Below are 26,019 nucleotides of genomic sequence, written 5' to 3'. Positions count from 1 at the left end.
AGTAAACCAGTAGCACAATATGTAAATCTTGAAATGTTTAAAAGTAAAGGTTATAGTATGAGTATGTAAGTGTGTAAAAATATAAATGTAAGTAATACAGTAATAGACAGTTAGTTCTAGTATGTGAATATTTAATTTATAACATGGATAATGTGTTGAGTGTGAAAAGTGTGTAAAATATTAAACTGTGCCTTATGCTTCAATGCAGTGTATAACACTAGTATGTAAGTTCCGACATGCGAACATTAAAATGTGTGCAAAGCAAAAACAATGACCAAAATAATAATAATAATAATAATAATAATAATAATAATAATAATAATAATAACGTGTTAAATAGAGCCTGTAATCACGAAGCCTGCGTGCTGCAGGTTCAAAGGGTTAATTCTGCCTGTCCGCGTGCAGCATGTTATCGTCATTAATGTTACATGTGGCCTTTGTTCCTCGTGGGTGTACCCTGTGTCGCGAGGGGCGTGTGCGCGAGCTGTGGGAACGTGCCGACGTCACGGTCAGTCCTTTCAGTGAACGCCAAAATAAAACGAGTAGAAACTTTTCTATCGGACTCATAACTCGGCTCACATGGCGGCGGGGAGATAAGACGCGGGCAGCGCCGTTTTTGGGGGCTTAATGGTCGTTGGCACGCGGCTTTGTTCACGTCGCGAGGAGGCTGTTTCTTCTTCTTCTGTCTTTCTTTCCGAGGGTCGCGAGCGACACAGAGCCAGCGGGCTGCCTCTCTTTAGCCGACCTGCTAGCTAACGTCAACTTGGAGGAAAAGTGGAGAAGACGGCGGCTGAACCGGGAGCTTATCCGCCTACAGAGACCTATGCGACGGACAGCAGGTAACCGAGCTCCCCGTACACCTTCGGCGCCTTAAACGCGACACGTGCGCTCTTTATGTGGCTCATTTGAAGACATTTGAAGGGTTAACGTCCTGCTTGTGTCCTCCGGCTGTGGCAGCGGCAGCATACGTAGCCTCCGCTTCTCTTGCACCAGCAACTTTACCCCCAAAATCCAAAATCGGCTTTTTTACAACAGTTGCGCTGATAATAACAGCGGTTCGTTATCGATAATGCGGCTGATATTCACGACTTTGGACACGTCAGGCGCCGTTTCCAGCGTTTTTTTAATAATGGACTTATCGAGCAGATGGAGACAATTACACACACGTTAGCAGCTGCGGCGGGTGACGGTTAGGACACACTCCCTGATCGCAGACACCTCCGCGCGGTCCTTCCCGGCTCGTATTTGATCAGTATTCATGCCGCGGCTCGACCTGCCCGCAGAGGCAGCTGAGACCGGGCCGGCCGGCGGGCGCAGCCGGCGGTGCAGCAATGCGGTAGACAGCAGCCGGTTTATGTTTCCTCAGGAACAGCGGGGGAAATCGAGCCGCTATTATTTACGTTTGGTCGATATGTCACGGGGTCACGGTTTGCTGACAGCAGCAGGATAGTCCGGCGGAACAAGGTCAAACGCGGCCGGCAGAGCGGCTCCCTGTCCCGGGCTGTCAGCCGCAGTGAGGAGGCTGCTGCTGCCCCCCGCGGGGCCGCGTGAACCGGCCTGCCAGGTGAAGAGTGCCGATGAATTATTCAGGCTCGTGCTGCATGTGATCAGCGTGTCCCAGCAATGTGCAGAGGAGCTGCTGCTGCTGGGGACAATGAGACACTTTGTCCGTGCTGCTCAACCACACCTGCAGCCTGCTCGTTCAAAATAGTGTTTCACTCTTAGGGGCCACTTCTGCAAAATGTCAGGGCCCGGGGCCAGTCGCAGGAGCCCCATAACATGTTCTGAGGATTTTCATACATTTATAGGACTTCTGGTTGTTTCTAAATTGCAGTACGTTTCGAGAAATTTAGGACGTTTATAGGATTTTTGGGCGTTTCTAGGACTGTGGGATGTTTAAAGGATTCCGGGACCGTTTTGGGGGTTTTAGGACGTGTCTTGGGTTTTAACACATTTCTAGGATTTCAGGATGCTTGAATGTGGTGCTTTGGTTCCTCAGCAGCTTGTTCTTTTGTTTCTTTGTATTTTACAGAGCAGTATGCATGTATGACACTGGACATTTTAAGGGTAAAAATAGACACTTAATGTAGGCTGCCTGCCTGAAGTGTCATGTGCTTCCCAGAGGCTCAATGACTGAGGCCTTCACTAAATACATGGCTGCATTTTATGAGGTTTCTACCTTTGTGTCGGGTACTTGGTAATAATCTTTACCTTGCACAACCCTAATCAGCAGCTCTGCTGGAATAAGTGGTTTTAAATGGCTTGCATAATTTCCATGGTTTAATCAGAATTTCAGTGCGTTTCTCAGGCCAGAGTCCAGATCAGCGTCAGCACAGTATGTTCAGACAGCTGAGGGGTCACAATGATGAGGAGGAGGCACTTTAGCATCCAGTGAACGTTTGGGACCTTTTCCCGCCTCTGTTTTTATGTGCTGCAGGTATGTTGACAATTTTGCTGTAATTGCAGTTGTGATAGGTGCGATGACTAGAGCCCAGAGACAAAGCTGGATGATTATTTTTGTCTGCAGCAAAATAAAAATGGAAATGAGGAACTGCCACAAACTGCTTGCAAAGGGCTATCAACTGCTTGTTCCTGAATTTGTTTGTTTTAACTATGAAGCAATGGCGTTGTTGATGCTGCAGACGGACCCAGAGACATCCGGTTGCTCTGAGTCAGAATTTTTTCGCTTTTGAGCGTGAGCAGAAAACCAGCACAGTCAGTGCAGTTACATGAATCAAGAGTGAATGGAAAGAAACCTTTGTGGACTCAAATATGAATTTTCTCCCTTTTTGTCATTTAGCCAAGCTTAAAAAAGACGATTTGAACAAAGTGATTTGTTGCAGACACTGTGCTGTCTCAGTCCACTGATTGGCTGCGATTTGAAAAGACAGGCTTCTAGTTTGTTGACCTGAGTGAGTAAACAGAGCTCTTCACTCGGTGTTTATCCGGCGTGTGTTTGTTCGGATTCATTTCAATTTGTATTTGCCCCCCCACCACTTCAGCTTTCTGTCTCTGCCTAATACTCAACACTGATAAACACTTAAAAGACACACTTCATCTGCAAAATGACCTTTTGTAGATTCACTACCAAAATGCAAAGAAAACATTTATTTTCTCCCATGCCTCGACATTGAATAAATCATACAAAAGTGGCAAACATTGATGATTAAATGAAGTAAAAGTTACCACATTTAACCCTTTGAAACATGACCACATCAGCTTGTTTTTCTCAGAAAATGTGTGCGAAGCAACTTCATAAGAAATAAGTAAAGTTACAAAAAATTACCTAAAAATGAGCAATAAAGGAAAATTCAAAATGACATGAAAGAAAGCCCCCCCCCCCCAATTTTTTAAAATATAAAATTCCAATAATTATAAATCTTTTTTCTTTTTAAAAAATTTTTTTTTCAAATATCCTATATTTTCTCTCGCTCTCTCCAATTTTTGACATTAATTTTACCAATTTCTTGCAATTTGCTCATCATTCAATTTGCTAGAGTTTCAAAAGTAAAACACGTGTAAAAGGCGTCTGAATGCAGCAACAACCTGACAATCTCAGTTCGAAAGGGTGACCAACAGCAAAACTATATCAAATTCTCACAACTTGTGCAGACGATTCCAAGTGTCATTTATCTGGTCATATGCTCAATACTTCACGCACATGTGACTTTTCACTTAAATCTCACTATTTAATTCACTTAAGCGTACAAGTGGCACGACTGGGAAAGCATGCGTTTGAGCTCTGCTCGTATATTCGTTTGAGCTGGCCAGGCGTGCTGCTCGTCCACGCACGAGACCGTTAATGCAGAGGAGTTCTTCGTGTCCCGCTTGTACCAAAACGTGTGACGGCACTGCCACAGGGTGTCTCCCACATTCATCTATTTGTGGCAATTTGGCTATTTATGGCTATTTTATTAACAGCTCTGTTTTTTTGTGAGAGTTCGTAAATAGACATCCAAAACCAAAATACCATGTGGCTACTATAAAGATGTTTCGATCTTTATTTCGAATGTGCCAAATAAAATGGGAGAATACAAATAAAATATAAGTGAGACAACAACATTAAAATGCCCATCAGACATATTCAGTAGACAACACAAATATTTCATGTCGAAAAAAAGGATTTGGAGGACGTGAATATCAAGTCCACATACCCTTCCCCTATTTTTTAACATTTATTATGAAAAATTGTAATTGTGAACATAAATATTCCCAGTTTCTGCAATAATACTCACCATAAACTCCTTGATCAAATCCAGCAAGAACTGAGACAAAACAAGAACAGATCAATATGAATACACACACACACACACACATAAAAACAAAGAAAACACAACAAAAGGAAATACTATCAAAAGCAACCTACCTATCTTGTCCTCTGTCTTACTGTGTCCGTCCTCCTCTGTCTGTCCTACCATCTCACATCCTTTGAATATGGTTTTTTTTTTGAAAACATGTTTAAATTTGTTAAATGTTCGATATGATTTTAAGTGCACACTACAGTCCACTGACTTAGATATCGATGTATGGGCTAAATAAGATAAGAATAATTCATAATAAATCGGTCAGATAAAGAGCAGTGTTGAAGTAACGTAGAGCCTTTAAACTTGTTGCTCGGTCCTCCGCTGAGTGAGTTTGACTCATGAGTTCGGCCCGTGGCTCCGTCTTGACAATCCTCTTTTCTCTCCTCGCTGGCCTTTGTTTTCCTCTCTGGGATTTTTGGTGTGTCCTAAACAATTCACTGTAATCCTCTTGCAAACTATGCATAAATGGAGACCTTTTATTACAAATCCGACCGCTTTGCAACACACTGTATTCACAACACCCAGTAACTAATTTTTCCTGTGTCCTGTACTTTCCCCCTGCTGCCCCGAACTCCTTCGTTTCTCTCCTCCCTCCCTGGACTGCCCGCTTGTCTAAGGCTCTCATGTCTCTTGCCTCAGACAGCCCGTGTCCTCCGCTTATATTTTTTCCCTGCTGTCTCTTCTTCTTTTCTTTGTGGACTGGATGAACCACACCGGGCGTTGCTGCACCCTCTCGCCGCCCTCGCTGCCTCCTCACTTTCTCTTGTGGTGCTTCCCAGGATGACCGACAGTCATCGATTGAACCTGTCCATGTGTGTCGTCCTCTCCGTGTCCCCCTCCCACCCTTCCCACCCTCCCCTCCTGTCTCCTCCTCTGTTGCGTTCAGGTGAGTGATGGAGATGAGAGAGTTGACCGTGGTCGCTGGCAGCTTCGTGGGTTTCCAGCTTCTCTTCTCGGTGGCCAGCCCTCTGCTCTCCTCCGCCATCACGCCGGGTTACGGACGGCTGCCTCCCACCAAACTCACCGAGTGGAACTCCAGGTGCGTCCCCGAAACACACTGAGCTCCTCTGTAGCTCTTCTCCCACACGCGTCGAACACGTGGACGCTCTGGGAGGTTCATCCAGGACCCATGGGAAACCAAAGCTTTTTAGTTGATGTTTGTTTCATTCGTTTTGTTGAACGTTGTACCACTTAGTAGCAGAGAATAATAGCATACGTTTTACCTTGGAGCTTTTTTAAGGATGCACCAATTTACTGGCTGAACATAATATTCGACTGATAGTCACCTCTCATAGTTACTGAGACTAGGGCTGCACCCAGTGTCATGGTTTTTGTTTTTGTTTGTTTTTTTTACATCCAAAGCTTTTATCGCGTTTTTTTTTCTCAAATAAAATACTAATTAATATTATTTCAATTACTGTTAATAATTATTTATTAACTTTTGTATTTATTTACTCATTTTCATGTAATTTTCTTGTATTTTCTTTTTTACTAATTTCTTGCTATGTTTGGGTAATTTCCTCATTCCTTGTTCATATTATTGATAATAAGAATTTTATTTATATAGCACCTTTTAAAAACCGAGTTTACAAAGTGCTTTGATAGAAAAAGCTAAAGCAGAAATAGGAAATGTGGAGAGCAGAAATAGGAAATGTGGAGAGCAGAAATAGGAAATGTGGAGGGCAGAAAGCCAAACAGTCCTACCAAACATGAGCGAGACAAAACTCGGGCAGCATTAAGATACAGAGACACAAAATGTCAAGAGAAATAAATACAAATAAAAAGACTAAAAACTACAAAAACAATAAAACGTCAAAATAAAATGAAATAAAACATAAATAAAAAGAGAGTGAAGATTATCTGTTGTCATGTTTAATAAGGTCATCACCGCAGAAAAAAATCCTCAATCCTGAATTTGAATGAAGTGGGTTAAATGAGTTATCCTTTTTATTATTTCATGAAATCATTTTTTCTGTAATGAATTTAAATGTAGTCTGTGATGCCATCAGACCGCAGTGAAATAACCATTTTTAAAGGCTAACCGCCAAAAGATATGGACTGAGGCAGAACGTCTTGACAAAAACAGATTACATCTGTCATATTACAACAAATTACTTATTGAAAATGTTTAAATCACACAAGTGAGAAACAATCCTGCGCAGCCGCCACCGGAATCAAAAGATCCGAACAGCTTAACACTAATAATATTCGTTTATTGTGGCCTAATCTTAATCTACTATAGACATGCAAAGAAAAGCTGTTTTAAATATGGATGTCAGCGTAACGACTGAAGCTCCAGACACACCTCCGCTGAAAATGGTTGTTGTGTAACATTGCAGGGTATGTCGTCCTGACAGGGCTGACCTGTGCTGAGCAAACACTGGTGTTTTTGGGAATGCAGGTCCGCTGAGGCGGCCTCTGATGTGCCTCTGGCCAAATCATCACTGCACTACAGCTGCGATGTGAGCGGCTGGTGGAGCAGGAGCAGGTTTAAGTTTCATGCAGAAACCTCAGGGGTTAAGTTCAGAGGGCAATAACTTGTAGTTGCATAACATCTTTCAGGGACTCTCAGTTATCGGCAGTTTTTGAGCGTTTCTTTTGCTGCCTGAGTGAAGAGTTCATTTACACAGCTTACATTAGCCTTTCTGTCCTGATTCCAGAGTACGTGATGAATAGAAGGAAGAGTCTGAGGTCAAAGGTCGGGCTCTGATGGTTCACTACAGAGTGGCCCTCTGTTGCATAACCGCCGGCTCTCACTGTGTCACCGCGTTGTTTATGTAACTTAAGTGCACGGAGAGGAGGGAGGAAGCATTTCCAAAGGAAGAGCCGGGCTGACTGTCAGGTGTTGAGCACAGCTGCATTATCTGAGACACTGCGGTTAATATTGTTGATGTGTTGTTTCTTTTCTCGTCTTCTTTCTAAACCCTCATGGCCCGCTTTAATAACACACACTCACATCGCTCTGTGCACAAAATGTGCTTTTTCAAAGTCAGGCGATGAAAAATATTACGCTTTAATATGATTTTCTACTTTAATTCTAATTAACTTACTGAGTTAATTTGTTTTTAACCAACATCAGTCCTAATTATAAAGTCAAATATTCATTAATTTTCACAATGTTAAGGGTTTTGTCATGATGCCACTATGTTTTTAGATGAAAAACCAAAAACACTAAAACTGAATGATGTCAGTCTCCTCCTCCTCAGTGTGTGAGTGTAGCTGCTGACAGTCTGGGATATGTCAGTGTGTGAGTGTAGCTGCTGACAGTCTGGGATATGTCAGTGTGTGAGTGTAGCTGCTGACAGTCTGGGATATGTCAGTGATCAGCAGCTACATTGACTGTGACAGGTCACCTAGTGGAAATAGCATGCATTTCCTCCATATGCCAAATATGGTCAAAATGACCTCATCAGGTGGAAAATAGTCAAAATGACAAATTCCACAGTGTATTTTAGACTTATTGTAGGAGCTGAGCTGCAAATTCACTGATTACACTCAAATACACAATCTGGACTACATTTAGGACACATGCATCAACACACACACACACAATTATCAATTATTATTTAGGTGAGGATTATTTCAGTATTGATTTACCAGGATCAGAAGTATCCACAGAGGTCTCCCACTCCTCCAGATGAATCTAATAATTAACACCATGAAAAAATAGTTTCACATTAAACATCTGTGTGTCGTTTGTGCTTTTTGGTGGCCAGATGTCAGGAAGGGCTGCTCGCTCAGCTGCTGCTAACTCTAGCCCAGCTTAATTTTAGGCCACGATTCCGTCAGCGTTCATCGTGCACAAGTTTTTAACCAGGAGCCAAATTATCTGCAGAGGTCTCTTGAAAACCAACCGACGCAGTAATATAAAGAGGTAAAAACACTGCATGAGGCAGTTTCCCATTAAAGCTGAGTGTCTCTCTGACGCTCTCTGGTTGGCGCCGGACGTTGAGGAGGACTGTGAGCTCAGCTGCAGCTTACATTAACTCAGCTTGCTCCTCTGATGACCTTTTATCCTGTTAAAAGATAGAGTTAAAAAGATCTAAAGTGACGTGACTTGAAGCAGTAAGAAAGTAGTCGGCTGGAAATGTTTTAATGGCCAGCCATGCGGCCGACAGCCTGCGCTCATAGAAAACTCTGAATGATGGTCCCATCCGGTCGCTGATCTGCAGAGCTGGTCTTGGCCCGGGCTCAGGCCAGCAGCTGCAGCCTGTGGACGGGGGCTGCTGTCCTCCAGAGGCTGCACGGAGACAGTGGAGGAGCTGTGATTCAGGCAGGGGACAGATAAGGACCAGTGCAGCTCAGAAGTATCTCTTCAGTGGCCCAGATAAGCACTCCAAAGGTCAGGGGTGATACTGTAGGAGGTCTGATTAAAAAATACAAAAACACAAGGTACAGCCACGTGGACAGAGGGGATAACAGTGATGTAATTATACATGAGTGTATTAGAGACATAAGCACCCTTTATTATAATCATCAGCCTTTAGTTACAAGGAGGGATGCAATGATCGTGAAATTCAGTGACAATATTCATTTAAAAAAAACAAAGAACAAAGATATCTCTGTTATACAATAATAACACAACCTTTTTTTTTTTTTTTATTACAAAATACAAGGTAGATTTATTTATTAAAATGTGTCCTTGATCCTGCTGCATCTTTGGAGTTGAAGGCTGAGTTGATCAAAATCAGCAGCTTGTGGTGTCATGCGATTCCTGCTGTGCATTTTGTAAATCATAAAGCCTCCAATGTCAGTATGTCACCAATTTTAAGTGAATCTCAACTTATCAATAAATGTTCAATTTACAGCCGAGAGTGTGAAATAGGAGCGTGATTCTGGCCTGTTAGCGTGGTGAAAGTACCTTTTTTCGAGGACCTCCTACAGCTTAGGTACATTGGCAAGGAGCAAAAACCAAAAACCAAGTGTTTCTTTGTGAACAGATGATCATAAAAATAAGAAAGTCTTCTCTGTTTGGTGTTGCAGTTTAGCATGAGGTCTCCTGTCAGTTTAATCATGGAGTTCAGGCAGATACCAGCAGATATGAATTTCAGCCGATACGTCGGCTCCTGTACACTCGGATTAATCAGCCATCATGTTTATTTCTTTGTTCTTGTTTGTGTGTCCGTCTCCAGGTTGGTGTCGACTGTGCACGCTCTGATTGTGGGGTTGTTCTGTCTGTACATCCTGTGGTTCGACGATGAGGTCAACGCCAACCCCGTCTGGTAAGAGGAACAGAAAACTAATGCATTAAGAAAATATGCGACATCTCTGCAATGCAATGAAATAAAGCAGGAGAATAATACGGGACATGCAGACAAATACAACCGTCATAAACACAAAGCAGCAAAGACCAAAATCCCGACACATTATGCCTTGTCATTTTGGCAGGCTAAAAAAACCAATGTGTGAATGTGAACGCTCTAGGCGCTTTTAGGAGAAACCCGTCTTCTCACATTTGCCTTTTCAGCCCGTCAGCCGTGACGAGCTCACAGGGAGGAAACACATGAAGGGCTGAAGATGGGAGGTGGGCGGGAGTGAGGGATCGTCAGGGCTGGTAGTTAATACCTTTGGAGAGATGACGACGGCGTTCCCGTCTTCAGAGTGAAAACAGGAAGCAGAGAGGACGGATCTGAAGTGTCAGCGGCGTCTCCGGGGAGTTGTAGATTCAGTGGATTTAGCCTTTGATTATTGTCTTTACTGTCTTCTCTCTGTCTCTGCTCCCTCTCTGCGACTGCTGACTGTGTTGTTTGCATCAGTGAATCCTGAAAATTTCCCTAATTTCTGCGTCCTCTTCAAAATCTCAATCAGTCTTTAAACACTTCTCCTCAGCTTTCTGTCTCTGCAATATTCTCACCACACACTCCTTCCTCTTCTGCTGAATCCCTCCAACAAGCCTCCTTTTCACAGCAAACAGCAGCAGCCTAGAGCTCTACCCCCCCCCCAACACACACACACACACACACACACACACACACACACACACACACACACACACACACACACACACACACACACACACACACACACACACCAGCCCTCCATGAGCCCCTCCTGCCTCTATCCCCTCAGCTTTGCAGACTGCCTTCCCTGCTTTTGGTTGATTGTAATACACACACACTTTTTATTAATAATTTTGTCGTTGAAAATAGGAAATTCTATACTTTTTAGGACAGTTTGCATTCAAACGTAAGGGCCAACACAGTAATGGAGACGTGTTTACTTGTGGCAGGTTTCAGGATTTGTCTATAGAAGAAAGAAAAATGACCATAAAGATAAAGGATACAATAAACAATAGTGTAACACGGTCGACAGTATAAGTATGAGTAAGCTGTACAGTTTTTTGCAGCTCTTTGTGCTTGTGCTGAATTTCTCAACTGATCCCCTTCGCCCACCTCCCCGACCCCCCCAGCACCATCGTAATGCCTTAAAGCTCGTCTCATTGCACGCAGAGTGCTGCAATAATTCTGCAGTCAATCTGATTGTATTACAGCATCATTAATGTCCGTCACACAGCAGCGTTGTTCCCGAGCCACACTGTAGAAAGCTGCATTGTTTCCAGCTGCTGCTGCGGCTCTTATCACGATCCATTCATTAACGAGCAGCACGTCTGAGCGCCGCGCCCAGACCGCCTGCGCTCCTTGACTGGCTTATCCTGAGACGACCTCCACACGTTCAGGGCCATCAGGGAAAACTGAGGGGCCAAATTTCAGGGTCGTGTTGAGGTCGACCTGGTTTAGATTTAATATATTTAACTTAAATCTTTCAACACGTTATTATCTTCCAAGTTGACATCGAAGACACTGGATCGCATGCAAGAACATTTTTGAATCCTAAACTTCTTTTATCTACAAAAATAAGAGTAAAGTAAGATTAGCCTTTATTATTCTGCAAGTAGTTCTGACCGAGGTATCTGATTGGCCCACAAGACATTAAGAATGTGCTCAAATCTGCATGACAGCGCGCTTTCCTCATCACTGAAAATATTACTCCGCCACTTGTTAACCCTCCCGTTGTCCTTGGGGGTCATTCTGACCCCAAATGAAATCTTTTGCTACCAAAATATGTTTTTTTATACTTATGTAAACAAGGTTTTTGGGCCCTAAGTTCCAAAACGAAGGGAAAAATGTGTGATAATGGGTTGGACTGAAGTTAGACTAAAGTGTAACACAGAACTGATTAAAAATCTATAAAATGTGCGTAAAATAACAGTCAAGCCAGGGCGGGGTCAGAGTGACCCCAGAGGACAAAAGGTGCATGGCAATCAGGAGGACATTACGAAATGCACATGCAAATATTCCAGAAGTCGTTTTCGGCGCTGATTGTTTATGAACTGAATTTCTGTATGTGAATGTTCTGCCTCAGAATTCACTTTTTGTTTTCCAAAGTTCACAAATTCAGAATCAAAAATTCACATCTTGTAACAGATCAAATAATATATATTCAAGTCACTCAAATTCAGCGGCCAAAATACTTAAATTCAATTTACTAAAATTCAGAGTAAACATCGGGGAACTTCAGGAAAAGCAGTCGATTCTAGATCAAGTCAAACCGACATCATGACACTGATGCTTGATGCAGTGCATAAATATTCAGTGCTCGAAATTCAAGGCTTTTTTAATATTATTTAATATATTTACTTCCATCTGCCTACGACCCGAATAATACCAGCATAGTCCACCGTCTGCTCGATTAAAAAAATACTGTAAGGCTTAATTTAGATTATCCAAACAGAGTATATTATTTACAAGTTTGAGTAATAATGTACTATTATTAATAATGTACTATTATTGTGTTTATAAATGTAATATTTATCTGCGACACCAAAGCTCCGACTCAGCCGTCTGTGGACGTGTCTCTAAAGGTTTGCCCTCGTTACTCTCACGGTTATAAAGGAGCCTTAAAGCAAAGACGGCGTCACTGAGACAGGAGACAGTCAAAGAGACAAATGAGAGGACAGAGTTCGGTGTGTCTCAGGTGAGGAGACACTTTCATGTTCCTCTGAGCAACCTGCTTTAACACTTACGTGTGACTCGTTCACATCTAAAGACTATTAGTCACACAGATTTTATTTTTAAAATATTTCTTTTATTTTCATTTCATTTTGCAAAGTCTGAGGATTTACCAGGGTCACGATTTTCCAAGCAGTCTTACTTCAAAGTATAAATACTCTTGGTCAAATATTACTCCAGTACAAGTTTGGTGAGTCACATTATTACTTGAGTACTTGCTTTAAAACAACAACAAACAAAGTTTTCAAAGTAGGGCTGGGAGATATGGCTTTAAAGTATTTTGAAATCTCCTCTTAACTAATGTAAAATACAACAAACGATACGATACGATACGATACAATACAACATACAATACAATACAATATAATACGACGCTCTGGAGAGAGTCTCATGCCGGTTGCTAAAAAAACAACGAAACAGTTTATACTCGATGTTTGCGATAAAATTATATCTGTCGCACGTGGAACAAGCCTTTGTTATTGTTTCTAAAGTGCTGCCGATACAGATATTTTGTCCAATGGTGTGTTAACATCACGCCCGTCATGCCCTCTTTTTTATTGATTTTATAAGAATAAAAAAAACACAAGTTGTAAATGCACAGACTAACAGTAACAGCAAAAAAATCAACCATAATTTTTTTAAAACCAAATCCAACAGAAAAAGGAGAAATTAAGCATGTGTAATGAAACAGTTGTGTGGAAGTGTCGGGGCAGAATAAAGGGGGGAGCTCTGTAAAAGCAGCTGTGGACTCCCCGTGGAGAGGAGCTGACTCCTGGTTCATTTTTTTTATTCCTATAAGAAAATGAGTGAATCCAACAGCTTCTGTTGAATCGGCGGTGCGTGCCCCTTCACAGCACGTACCGGGTCACGTCAGAGAGTCCGCTCAGGTCCCCAAACACTGAGAGGCTTGGCTGTACAGGTAATGAGGAGCAGCAGGGTGTCTGTCAGACAGGAGGGCTGCTCTCGTATCTGCTCTGTGCGTCTCCGAGTGCAGCCGAAAAGTGATCCTGCTGATGAGCGAGCAGGAGGAGCGGTCAAACACACCTCGCAGTAAAAACAAGATGAATGAAAACGACTCGGATGATCTGACAGACAAACTGACATAGAGAGAGCGTACGGGATATGTGGTTTAGTCAGACTGTGTTTTGTTTTTTGTTCTGATTGATTTTTTTGTTTTTATTTTAATATTTGATTTGTGTAGTGTGTACTGTGAACTATGGGGCTACTGCTTCAGGTTTTCACTTCTCCAAGTACACATTTTAAATGTTCATTTCAAAGTTGATAATGTTTGTTTAATCCTGGGAAGAAAAATTGTGTTCATGATTAATATTTCATTAATTGTGCAGCCAGAAGCACAAACACACAAAAACCAGCACAAAACGTTGAAAATCGCAATATTGTTCCGTGACTCAAATATCACAATAACATTGTATCGTTGTGCCTCTGGTGAATCCCGACTTCATGAACAAAGGGACCGAGCTGAAGAGAATTTAATGTCGTGAATGTCAGAAAATGTTCCGACAGTCAGAAGCGCTCAGTCAAGGTGCCGACAGATACACGGATACAATATTCGAAGTGATGTGATGAACAATATCAGGTGAAACGTGACCGCTGGACGAGCTGAGCCGCTGCACAGTACTGTGTGTGCGTGTGTCTGTGTGTGTCTGTGTGTGTCTGTGTGTGTGTGTGTGTGTGTCTGTGTCTGTGTCTGTGTCTGTGTGTGTGGTTGGGTTGTGTTACACAGGCGGTCAGACAGTCGTTTGCCACTCGATCCGTGGCTGCTGATTGGAGGATCAGATGTCCACTGACACAGAGACACCTTCACTGTTGTTTTGAACAGATGGTATTTGCAGAGACACCTGACGGTCACCAGAGCGGCTCTCGACCGTTTGAGACAAACAGAGACGGTTCGTCTTCATAGCTGTTTCGGGGATAGTCTGTTTACAGTATGAGTTCATGGATATTAAATGTTCATTTGCCGTTTTTTTGCAGTTACATTTGTTCCTAAAGTTGAGTGTTGATCACACGAGCTGGTTACAGATACTCATATACTGAATATCTTACAAGGCAATTTGATTCTGGAGGCAAAATATTTGAACAAATGCAGATCTCCTTCTGTTTTTGAAGCATCTAAAAATGGATTTTTAAAAAAGGAGGTATTTTAAGTAATCTCACGCTTTCACAGACAGCCTTAATAAGACTCCCTGTCTTCTTATTTTCTCATGTAATATATTTAGATTTTTATTACCTCCCACATTAGAGGCAATAGCACCTTGGCCCTAACTATCTGCTGACTCAGTGGTTTCTCACCTGTTCTGACAGGTATTTGGGTAACTTGTTTGGACTAGCTCTCTGTTCTCTGTGTATTTTGTGTATTCTTGTTGTGTGTTGTGGTTTTTTTCATCATGAACTGTGCAAACAGTTTTGCATATGTTACACTTAGGGACTGTTGGCACATTTTTACTCACTTTTCTCTCTTCCTGTTGTGATAATTGTGTGTGTTGATGCATGTGTCCTAAATGTAGTCCAGATTGTGTATTTGAGTATAATCAGTGAATTTGCAGCTCAGCTCCTACAATAAGTCTAAAATACACTGTGGAAACTAAATAGTTACATTCAAAAAAACATTCAAACAACTTGTATTATTTCTGGGTGTCATTCTGGGCTTTTGACTCTGAATTTGTCATTTTGACTATTTTCCACCTGATGAGGTCATTTTGACCATATTTGGCATATGGAGGAAATACATGCTATTTCCACTAGGTGACCTGTCACAGTCAATGTAGCTGCTGATCACTGACATATCCCAGACTGTCAGCAGCTGCACTCACACACTGAGGAGGAGGACACTCAACATCATTCATGTTTTTATTTTTTATTTAAAGGGTGAAAACTCTGAAAATGAATGAATATTTTATATTTATGATTAGGACTGATGTCATTTAAATGAATAAACTCAGTGAAAGTAGAAAATAATATTAATATATTTAACATTTTTAACGCTTGATTCTGAAAAGTGCGTTTTGTGTGCAGAGCGATGTGAGTGTGTGTGATATTGAAGCGGGTCCTAAAGGGTTAATGAAGACCTAAGCATGTATCACTGGTCAGACAGTCAGGCCTCCGTGAGCTCTCTCTGAGACTCCCGCTGAGTGTTTGAGGGGTTTGCAGAGGTAGATTATAGATCAGATTATCGTCTGTCGGTTTTACAGCTTGTTTTAATTATGTGCTCTTTTGCTCCACAGGGGGGACCCCAGCCTCGTCAAGCTAAACGTAGCCATAACCTGCGGTTACCTCCTGTATGGTGAGTTCATATTTGTGTTGCACACGTGTGTTCGTGTCCCGTCTCGTGTACTGTGTGTGAGGTAAACACACAAAGGAGAGCCACTTCCACCTGAAGTAACCCGACTGCAGTCAGAGGCACCAGAGCCAGGCGCGTATGTCAAGAGACAGATACACTGATCCAAAACAGAAAGTGCCTTTCATTAAGTATTTTGACAAGCCCGTCCATTTAACTGTTTTGGAAAATGAAGGTTGTGAAGCCAGTTTAAAGCTGGACTGCTGACTTTTGTCTCCCCCCTCTGGCAGTAAGAGTTATTACACAAACACCGTCAAACAGGTCTGTGGCGTCTGTCTTCAGGCCTGCAGGAGCCTCTCCTCCAGTCTTAGTTTGACTTCAGTGCTTCCCTTTGAATGCTGAGCGTCTTTTTCATCTGGAGCTCCAGAAACTGTCTGCATGCTCCTTATGTGCAAAGCAGGATAATTGCATTTCTTTTCTTTCTCCTGCTTTGAAGAAAATCTATATAACTTCAATAACCACATACACTGTTATAGAAATTCTGTTGTTTTTACAGAAAAAACTGGCAGCTGTGGTTGCAAGAATAATTCTGTAAATTTAACAATTTAAATTTAAATTTTTAAGCTCTGCAATTTGAATTGTCCATTTGGAAGACAAAACTACCAGTCACATGTATAAAAACCCCCAAATTAAATTAATAATTGAAAATCTACACATTATTTTTCTTTCAACTTCAAATAGCTGTTATTGGCAGGTAAAATAACTTTTTTTTCTGTCAATGTCCTAAAATGTATGCCAAAAACATTTTGTTAATCAGATTTTTGAGTGAACATCAATAGAAAAGTTTTGATTAACATTCAAATGTGACACCAGGATGTTTTAAAATCCTACAGTACTACAGTAAATTCTACAAAGAATTATCATTATTTTAACATCGTATTACTTTAAAGTGAAGTGCTTTGTTTGCTTCAGTGCTGTACAAAATATGACTGTAAACTGAACACTATATCAGTGTTTTTCTATTTACAGATTTATGTCATGATTTCACAGCACTCTGCTGGTAATTTAACAGACTTTTTTTTACAGTGTGCTCACTTACATAGACGTATTCTTATCGTAAAACACTTCATTCCTAAATGTTGTCTACATTTTAATGTTTCTTGTGCTCCGTGCAGCTGCGGCTCTTTGTCTGTAAAGCCAGATATTTACATCTTTATCCTCCTGATCAGTGAGCCAGTTCTCTAACCAGCCTGTCCCCCCTGCGTCCTCTAGACCTGGTGCTGCTGGCCTGTAACTGGAGCACTATGGGGGACAGCTTCTTTGTCTGTCACCACTTGGCGGCGCTCTATGCGTATGGATACGTGCTGGTGAGTCTTACCGCTCGGGGTGTCTGCAGCTCCTGAGCAACTCTTAAATGGTTTCAATTCAGTGTTAGAAATAAGAATTCAGTCCGCACTCAGCACTTAGATAACTAAACTTTATTATCATTATTATTATTATTATTATTCTTATTACAAACGCTCACAGGACTTTTTATCCCTGAAACTCCTGGGATCAGTACTGAGTGGTAAATTTGCTTTTTTTGCACCAAATAGATGCAACAAGTTACAGAGTTATTAAATTAAATAGGTATGTGTTGTGTATGTTAGATGATATGGTTACTGTACAGTGCTCCCACTCTGGTTAATTCACAGATATCATCATTTTTTATTTTTATCGTCATCATTTTCACAGTTTTTTTCCCGCTGTGTCATGTGTTTTTCACTAGTTGCAGACTCGTTTGTTATTTATTCGTTCTTTTTACAGATTTTATTGCTATTTATAACTTTTGACAGCCATTGCTATCATATGTTTTTCCTGAATGCACAATGGTAAAATAAATTTTAAAAATATATAATCCTTAATAGTCATTAAAAAGTCTTAATTGCCTCAATCATTGGATCTAATTTAATGTATCTACCTTTTTAATTTCCTTTGGTGAAAATGAGTCAAGCTTGTCTTTGTCAAAGTGCACATTTCTGATGTTAGAAAACTTAAACGTGTCCACTGAGCCTAATTCTGTCTTTGTTTTATTCATGCACTTGACCTATTTAACAAAATGGAGATTAACCTAACATACTCTCATAACCATATTCCTACATACACACGACCATATGAACTACTTATTTGGTATAAAATGATCACAGAAAGCTCTTTAAAAGCATTAAACTGAAGTACCTTATGCCTGCAGATATTATAATATAATCCGTTATAATATGATCCATATAATCAAAAAGCTATTGGAGACGCTGAATTTTTCATGTCTCATAATTTTTATTGTTATTTATTTTGCTCGTCTGTGTGTGTTTGCTCATTGCAGACACGTGGCGTTCTTCCATACTTTGCCAACTTTCGCCTCATCTCAGAGCTGTCCACGCCGTTTGTGAACCAAAGGTAAGTCAGCCCTACTCATGACGAGATGTTGGCTTACACTTCCTCACTGTCCATCATTTCGATAGATCATCACCATCATTTTAGTTTTAATTTTATTTAAAATAATAATAATAATAATAGTACGTATTGTATAGCATTTATTTTCATCCCAGGCTGTGATAATCAAAAAACTCTAGTAATGTTTTGAAGGATATATATATATATATATATATTTTTTTTTTTTAATCTAAGAACATAGTGGTATGCTATTTAAAGGGTTAAATTCTGAAAATTAATGAATATTTGATATTTATTCATTAGCACACATGTTAAAAAAAAAACAACTCAAGTGAAAACAGAAAGTAGAAAATAATATTAATGATAATAGTTTTTGTGTGCAGAGCGCTAAAAAAAAAAAAAGCATGGAAATCAATGTTGATCTTTGACATATCCTTTCTGGCTGTGATAATCAAAAAAAAATTACTTAGCATGTAGTATATTAAAAATATTCAATTTTTGTATTTTTTTTTCATGACAAAAACCTGGCATTTAAAGGCTTAAAATTCTGACACTTAATGAGTATTTGATATTTATGATTAGGACTGATGTTGGTTGAAAAAATAACTCAATTAAAGCAGAGAATAACATAAATGTATTTTCACACGTGTGTGATATTAAAAAGGGCCCTTAAGGATTAAGAACAATGAAGTGTATTTTTAAAAAGCTTGTGACTAAACCACTCATTTGATCCTTTTAAAAACAGTGTTTTTTTTAATGCCTGAAAAATAGTAATTTTGGAGATAGGAGGTTTGTGCCCGACAGCAGCGTTTTATTACAAAATTATTTTCAAAATTGAAGAAAATTGCACAATATGGGAGGGATAAAGTGTTCACATAAGAGCTATGTAAATATGTCAGAGGGAGTTTTATAAAAAAAAAAAATGAAAATAGTGCTCAGTGTGGTTTGTTAAAACACAGAGTTTCACGTATTTTCACTGACTCGGTCCAGAACTGCTGCTCTGCTGCTGCTCTGCTGCTGCTATACTGCTGCTCTGCTGCTGCTCTGCTGCTGCTATACTGCTGCTCTGCTGCTGCTATACTGCTGCTCTGCTGCTGCTATACTGCTGCTCTACTGCTGCTCTGCTGCTGCTGCTGCTGCTATACTGCTGCTATACTGCTGCTCTGCTGCTGCTCTGCTGCTGCTATACTGCTGCTCTGCTGCTGCTATACTGCTGCTCTGCTGCTGCTCTGTTGCTGCTCTACTGCTGCTATGCTGCTGCTCTGTTGCTGCTCTACTGCTGCTATGCTGCTGCTCTGCTGCTGCCTCCATCAGCTGCTGTGGAAGATAGAGACACCCTGGAACCCGGTTTCAAAAGTTTGCGTTTTCAGGCCCCCAAAAGGCCGTTGTCATGTGAACAAAAGGCCAAACCATAAAACAAAAGTTTAGCGATTCATGCACGAACCGTTGCCATGTCAACGGCCCCTTGAACTGATATTGGGTTTTTTTTCGATGGCATAAATATGTTTTGCCACGGTGGAGTCGCTCGACTTCTGATGTCATTATCTGGGTGTGTTAGTCCGATTTAGAGAACTTTGATTCAGTCTGATTTCAGTCTGACTAACATGTTTACACGTATTTTCAAAGGCCAGTTTTCGTTGCACTAACGCCAAAATTCGACCTTTTCTAAGACGATGTAAACGTTCTGACTGTTGGAAAATTTTTGGTTAATGCGTCTGTTCTGGTCCTCCTCTCCCTCCAGGTGGTTTTTCGAGGCATTAAAGTATCCCCGCTCACACCGGCTGGTGGTGCTAAACGGCGTCGCCATGGCGGTGGTGTTCTTCCTGGTGCGCACCGCCGTCATGCCGTCTTACTGGGCCAGCGTATTCGCCACCTTTGGCACTCCGGACTTTGAGCGCCTCGGTTTGGGCGCTCAGGTGGCCTGGATCACGTCCTGCATCGCCCTGGACATCTTGAACACTATCTGGATGTACAAGATCACCCGCGGCTGCTACAAGGTCCTGACCGGGCAAGGAGGACGAAAGGTCAAGGAGGACGCCGAGAAGGACGGGAAGCACGTCAACAACCACACAGACTGAAAGAGAAGTAGAGCAAAGGATACGACCGACACGAACAGGGAGGGAGGCTGGACATCCAGGAACCTCACAGCCTCAGCGTCCTTCCCTCTGACCCCCAATCCAGTCTCCTTGTAGTTGGCTAGTGGACCGAGCTCGTCCTTCAGGTCCTGACCCCGACACGAGACAGAGACACTGCTCTTTGTCTCGCTCAAGCACCAGCCTTCGCAGCCTCCGTGTTATCCTGCTGGGCGATAGCTTTCGGTCACAGACGACATGGTAGAGCTCACAAGCACACTTTTAACTCTGTCTTTCACTCGCCTCCTTCGCCCCCCCGTATCCTCTCACGCTCACCTTCAGCCAAAGCCCGATCCTCTGAAGTGCCTGTGAAAGACAGGAAAAGCAATAATCACGGAGGAACAGGATCACTAACAGAAGACAACCACCTCTCGCTCGCTGTCGCTCCCCGAGCTCCTCCTGTCGCTCAGACTCCGTCCACGCCGCGAGGAGACCCTCAGAGCGACGTCCTCCCGCCTCCGATCCATACAGTGTTTGTGAATCTATAGGGCTCTTGTCTTTAAACTCATCAGACCTCACAAAAAGAGACAGAACAAACACCATAATGCCTCTTCTACAGTATCACCTGCTGTGGCCTCCTGTAACACGTGGCGCCTGCCTGTATCACCAGCCATGCCCCTCCAACCTCCGGACTATCGGGACGATATATCAAACAGCTGAATATGCATGCAGGAGAGACCAGCTCTCCACCACCCTGAGCTTCTTACAGGACCACTTTTGCCTTTTCAGTATTCATCGTGTTTGTATTCTCTTCTTCGACACATTGAGGTCTGATTCGGATCCGTGGAAACCCTCTGCCTCACTGGATCGACTCCGCCATCCAGCTCCAACGTTTGCTTTGGTTCTACCTCTCCCATCGCCTTACAGAGACTTCCTGTCCTCTCGAGTTAATCAACGTTTTGTCTCCTTTCTCTGTAAAGACTGGTTTTAGCCTTTAACCCTTTAGAACCTGGATGGACATCAGTTTTGTTGTGCTGCCCTCAGACACCATTCACATTCACATTTTAACCTCTGGAACCGGAAAAATCTGGTTCGATTTCTTTTGAAAACATGGAGAAAAAAGGCAACGAGCAACTTAGCCAGAAATGTCCCACCAACCGAAAAAAATAGTAAAAGGTGACAAACATGAGATTATTAGATATTACAATTGATCACTAACTAAATGTTTTTCTTTTTTTGTGTCAGGTAAGTTTCCTGTGTCTTTTTACTAATGTCTTACCAATTTTTGAGCATGTATGTATGTATATATGTGTGTGTGTGTGTGTGTGTGTGTGTGTGTGTGTGCGCGTGTGTCTCTATGTGTGTATATATGTATATATAATTATTATTATTATTTTTTGAGTTGCTTATGGCCTTCCCTCCATGTTTTCGAAAGAAATGAAGCCAGTCTCGTCAGGTTTCAAAGGGTTAATGTGTTGTGATGGCGCTGATTCAGAGTGCAGTGAGCCAGAGCAGAGCGTCAGTGTATCTGTGCAGAGAAACAGCCCCGGAGGCTTTTATACCTTCTCTTATCTCCTTTGTTCTCTCTGACTTGGAGAACCTAATTTAGGAAAAAGTCCACACACACACACACACACACACACACACACACACACTAACACACACTCTAACACTCGTGGATGTGTGGTCATTTTCCTCTCACGTCTTCAGGTTTGCACAGAGAGCAAACGGTACACTGTACCCGGTGCCCTCCTGAAACACTGACATGGTGCTCTCGCGTTGATTCTGCAGAATGTCAGCAGTAGGAAATGCGAGCAATATGACATTTTTCGAATGAATTTGGACGTCTCAATCTGTGACGAGGCCGTCAGAATCAATGTGGCGATCTGCATGTGTTGTTTAGTTTTCTGTATAAACTGTAAATCATCACTACGGAGCATGGTAAGATGGACATATTTCTGTGATGCCTTAGTAAATAGTCCAGCTAGATGATTAACATCTAAATATTAATTGCATTAATCTGTCTTCCAGAGCGAGCTGACTGCATGTCCTTTGATGGCTCTCTGCTGTCCCTGCATGTCTGTACAGTATTTACACACACGCGCGCGCACACACACACACGCACACACACACACACACACACACACAGTAGCCAGCCTCTGCACACTGAATGGTTAACTCATCGTTACCGCGCCGTCTGTGTGCCGCCGGGCATCTCTTGGTTTTACAGATTCGTGATCTCGTGTCGTAGTTGGGTCTGCCGGGTGCGGACTTTGATGGCTGCATAGCTGATGTCACGACAGACGGACAGAGACGCAGGAGGATGTTTCATATTTGGCTTTGGTCACAGAAATAGAAATTTCGAGAGGACAAGCCGGCGTGTTTACTCCTGCTTCATTTTTGCTTAAAAGAGAACTCCGCCGACTCAGCATATCACTCCCATGAAAAGGGTGAAGCCCCTCCGATCCCCGTGTCCACAGTCGGACTTTGGCTTCTTTAAACGTATGTACGGAAGTCAGCGAGAGACAAATTATGTTTTTCATCCAGTTTAAATTGTGCCATAAATTGCATAAATAATCTGTCAGTTTAAAAGATACTTTTGTTAGTGGGTATGTCATTAATTAACCACTGAGAACATTTTTTGACAACACATGGCCGTCAAAAGGTCAGTTTTGCTTCTCTTTAGTTTACTGCGCCGAACACCACCCGGATCTGGGAGCAAGCTGACGGCACCGCTCAAATCGTGCAAAATAAAATAGTGAATATAAAATACACCTGATGGAAACACGTCAGTTTTGAAAAAGCTCCCATTCAGTGCAAAAAAAGGTTTTACACTCCTATGAGGGGGTATTTCAGGCGATTCAAAAAAGCCATATTTCACAAAACTGCGATGGAAACCCTTTGTAGTCTTTTCCAGGTCACATGACGCTGTGAGGTCACATGACGCTGTGAGGTCACATGACGCTATGTCTAGCAGGAGCTACAAGAGCTGTTATTGCATCACATAACTGAGAAAGTTTTTAACCCACAATTCCTCTGTGAAATCGTGGACTACATCTCCGAGAAATCCCTCATACGTGGCCGCTCCCACGTATAAGGGGCTCGCCTTTCCATCACAGCTCCATAACACGCCTACGTGGCCTCGGATTGGAAATAATGACGGCTAGTGCGGTGGCTGCAATAGAAATAAAGCTGCTGATGTTTTGAACATCCGTCGCCATGGTTACTGGGATGTTATCACCAGAGGAGAAGTCACATGACATCACTCAGTGGAAACACAGTCAGCTCCACGTTGAGTTTTAGCAACATTAACGTAAATATCGCTCAAGTTTTGTGCAAATCTGTAGTAACGTGATGCACGCAGTGGGTGGAGTCTGAGTCTCTGCAGGAGGATTAGCGGTGACGTGGTGTTTTCACTGTGGATCTCTAAAGCTCACTCCCCGAGGAGCAGCGACTCAGCGACCTCCTGCGTCTCTGTCCGTGTCCACAGAGGAGGGGCTACAGTTTCTTGTGCCTTTTTTTACTCAGATGGTAGTGGATGTGATGCAGTCAGATCTGGATCAGCATGTCTCTCTGTGATTATCTCCTCTGTATTCCACCTGTATATTCTCTGTCTAGATTTTTATAATCTGCCTGCACAAAGATTAATCCGGCCAAGTATTATAATCCAAAGCTGATCCCTGTGGGGGCTTGGTGCCCTCCTGACTGCAGGGGCGTGTCTCTGTGAATGTTGTGACGGGTGATTTAGTGGCATTAAGACGAGTTGTCCGAGGTGCCGAGAGCAGAAACTATATTTTTTGACTCTTTAAGATGTCTAGTTGGCGGGAAGGCTGACATCTCATTTCTCCGGCCTCCTAAAGTCCAAACTGTGAATAGTTGTAGATTAAATTTTGTTCAGTCACAATCTGACGACACTGTGGGAGATTTCCTGATACTGTGATTCTTCTCATAACGGCGTCTTTGAGTTTAGACCGAGACTGCGCTCGGACGCGGCTCTCGTGCACAAAGTCAACACTAATCAGTGTGTCGGAGAGTTTTTGTATCCGTCAGGGTTTTCTACAGATTATATTCCAAAGGTCTGATGTTTGTGCTGCGTGTCACACCCCCGGGCTGTTTGGAAAAAAAATCCAGCGAATGAATCGATGAAGTTGAGGCTGCTACGGTAATGATCTGTATCAGGTTAGAACGACCACATTGCCTTTAGTTTCTTTGTGGAGGCCAACATTCGTTAACTCAGATAATGAATAGATCTGAATATATGTATGTATATATTTATATACATATCTACAGTATATATGTATGTATATATTTATATACATATCTACAGTATATAGGTATATATACAGGTATACACGGAGCTGTATATATCTGTGATCAAGTATTGAAGGAGAGATGCACGCTGTACTAATTAAACCTCAGTTTGATCTGGATGAATTTTTAATAGAGCTACATCAGAATCTGGTACTTAACCCTTTGAAACCTGGAGGGACATCTTTTTTCTTGTTCAGCTTTCAGACGACTTTCACAAGTATTTAAACCTCTGAACCGTCAGCAAAACTGGTGCGATTTGAAAAGCACGGGGAAAAAGGTGACGAGCAACTTGGTGAAAAAATATTTCACAAATTGTAAAAAAGATTAGATTTCCTCTTTTTTTTTGGTAATTCTCTCTTGATAGCTTTATGTGAACGTACATGAAGACCTTGTAATCATGTAAAAATGAAAACTAAAGAAATGAAATAAAAAAGATTTCAAAAATAAAATAGAATGAACAAATAAATAAGTGGAAAAAAATACAAAAGCTGGGTCAAGTACGCAGCAAAGAGCTAGGGAATAGTGATGATCGTTAATCGATGATCGATTAATCGGTCATTCACAATTTAATCCAATATGTGAAATTGAATCAACAGGCTTTGCAATGTTGTCAGAGTGTTTGCAAAATGTTTTGTGAGCTTTGATTAAGAAAAATACATTTGCTCTTATTTTATATGAGCAAAGTTTTATGTTTGTTTTTTTAAATAACGATTAATTGATCGTTAATTTTTACCAATAATTGATTAAGGAAAGTGCTTACATTTTGCAACCCTGTTAGGAAAGTATTTGTGTAACTATCATAATTACATTTTTTTTCCGTGTTTATTCGACAGGGACAAACAGAGTAGATGCTGTTGCATTCAGGTTTTCCAGGTTCGGGGACGGGGATGTGAAATTATTACAGAAATATTATTATTTCTTAAGCCTCCGAGTCTTGTTTGCCTCGTCTCTTTTTCCTTTTCTACTTTCTTTTCTTTTATCTTTTCTTTTTTTAACAAATTTCTGGGTAATTTTCACGTACTTTGTACCAGTTTCTTGCCAATTTTTGCGTCATTTTGTCTTTCGTTGCTTATTGCCTTTTCCCCATATTTTAAAAGAAATCAAGCCATTTTGCTCAGGTTTCAAAGGGTTAAACAGTGAACTTACACATGGTACTTCAGCTATTATATATTATCTGTGCCCTGTTTCTGTTCCTCCAAACATTTGATTTCACGTTTGATCCTCGTGTATTGAAATAAGAAGGACGACATTAATGATAAAGAAAACTGGAAAAACTGCGGATTAAATGACAAAATAACTTTACTTTCTTTTGAGTGATTTGCCAGTTTGGTCTTCTGTTCTCACCCTTTTTGTCTGTTGTCATTTTTGTCTTTTAATGCAATGCAATTTCTCGTTCTGATCTGTCTTTTTGTTGTCTGGAGATTTTAATGTGAAGCAGCCTACACTACTCGTGGGCCCTCAGGGGCCTCGTCTGAGCATTGCCTTGTGACTCGGACCGCCGTCGTCTACAGTGACCACTACTAATGATCATGTAATTGTAGAGCTGAGAATTACTTGAAAGTGTTGCTCATCAATAAAGTTGAAGACGAGAGAAAATA

The 26,019-nt window shown here is 41.6% G+C and overlaps 1 protein-coding gene across 1 annotated transcript; it reads left to right on the top strand.

Annotated features, from left to right (window-relative positions):
* The first annotated feature begins 502 nt into the window (after window positions 1-502).
* Window positions 503-26,019, top strand: tlcd4b (TLC domain containing 4b). The gene is made up of 7 exons (XM_042505728.2): window positions 503-839; window positions 5,191-5,343; window positions 9,437-9,526; window positions 15,556-15,614; window positions 16,881-16,975; window positions 17,968-18,041; window positions 19,780-26,019. Exons 2-7 carry the CDS (start codon window positions 5,198-5,200, stop codon window positions 20,114-20,116), a joined length of 801 nt encoding a protein of 266 aa, XP_042361662.1. The 5' UTR covers window positions 503-839; window positions 5,191-5,197; the 3' UTR covers window positions 20,117-26,019.

Source organism: Plectropomus leopardus, chromosome 18 (assembly GCF_026936395.1).
Source record: "Plectropomus leopardus strain MGB_pleo_1.0 chromosome 18, ASM2693639v1, whole genome shotgun sequence".
Lineage (NCBI taxonomy): Eukaryota > Metazoa > Chordata > Actinopteri > Perciformes > Serranidae > Plectropomus > Plectropomus leopardus.
Note: the sequence above shows the minus strand (reverse complement) of the source record. Positions and strands in the feature narration are given on the sequence as shown.

What these genes read in the sequence shown, in the direction of transcription:
- tlcd4b (XM_042505728.2), top strand. Translation starts at nt 5,198, where the DNA reads ATGGAGATGAGAGAGTTGACCGTGGTCGCTGGCAGCTTCGTGGGTTTC. An exon ending in GTCAACGCCAACCCCGTCTG is followed by an intron (nt 9,527 to 15,555) that starts GTAAGAGGAACA and finishes TTTGCTCCACAG; the next exon opens with GGGGGACCCCAGCCTCGTCA. An exon ending in ACGCCGTTTGTGAACCAAAG is followed by an intron (nt 18,042 to 19,779) that starts GTAAGTCAGCCC and finishes CTCTCCCTCCAG; the next exon opens with GTGGTTTTTCGAGGCATTAA.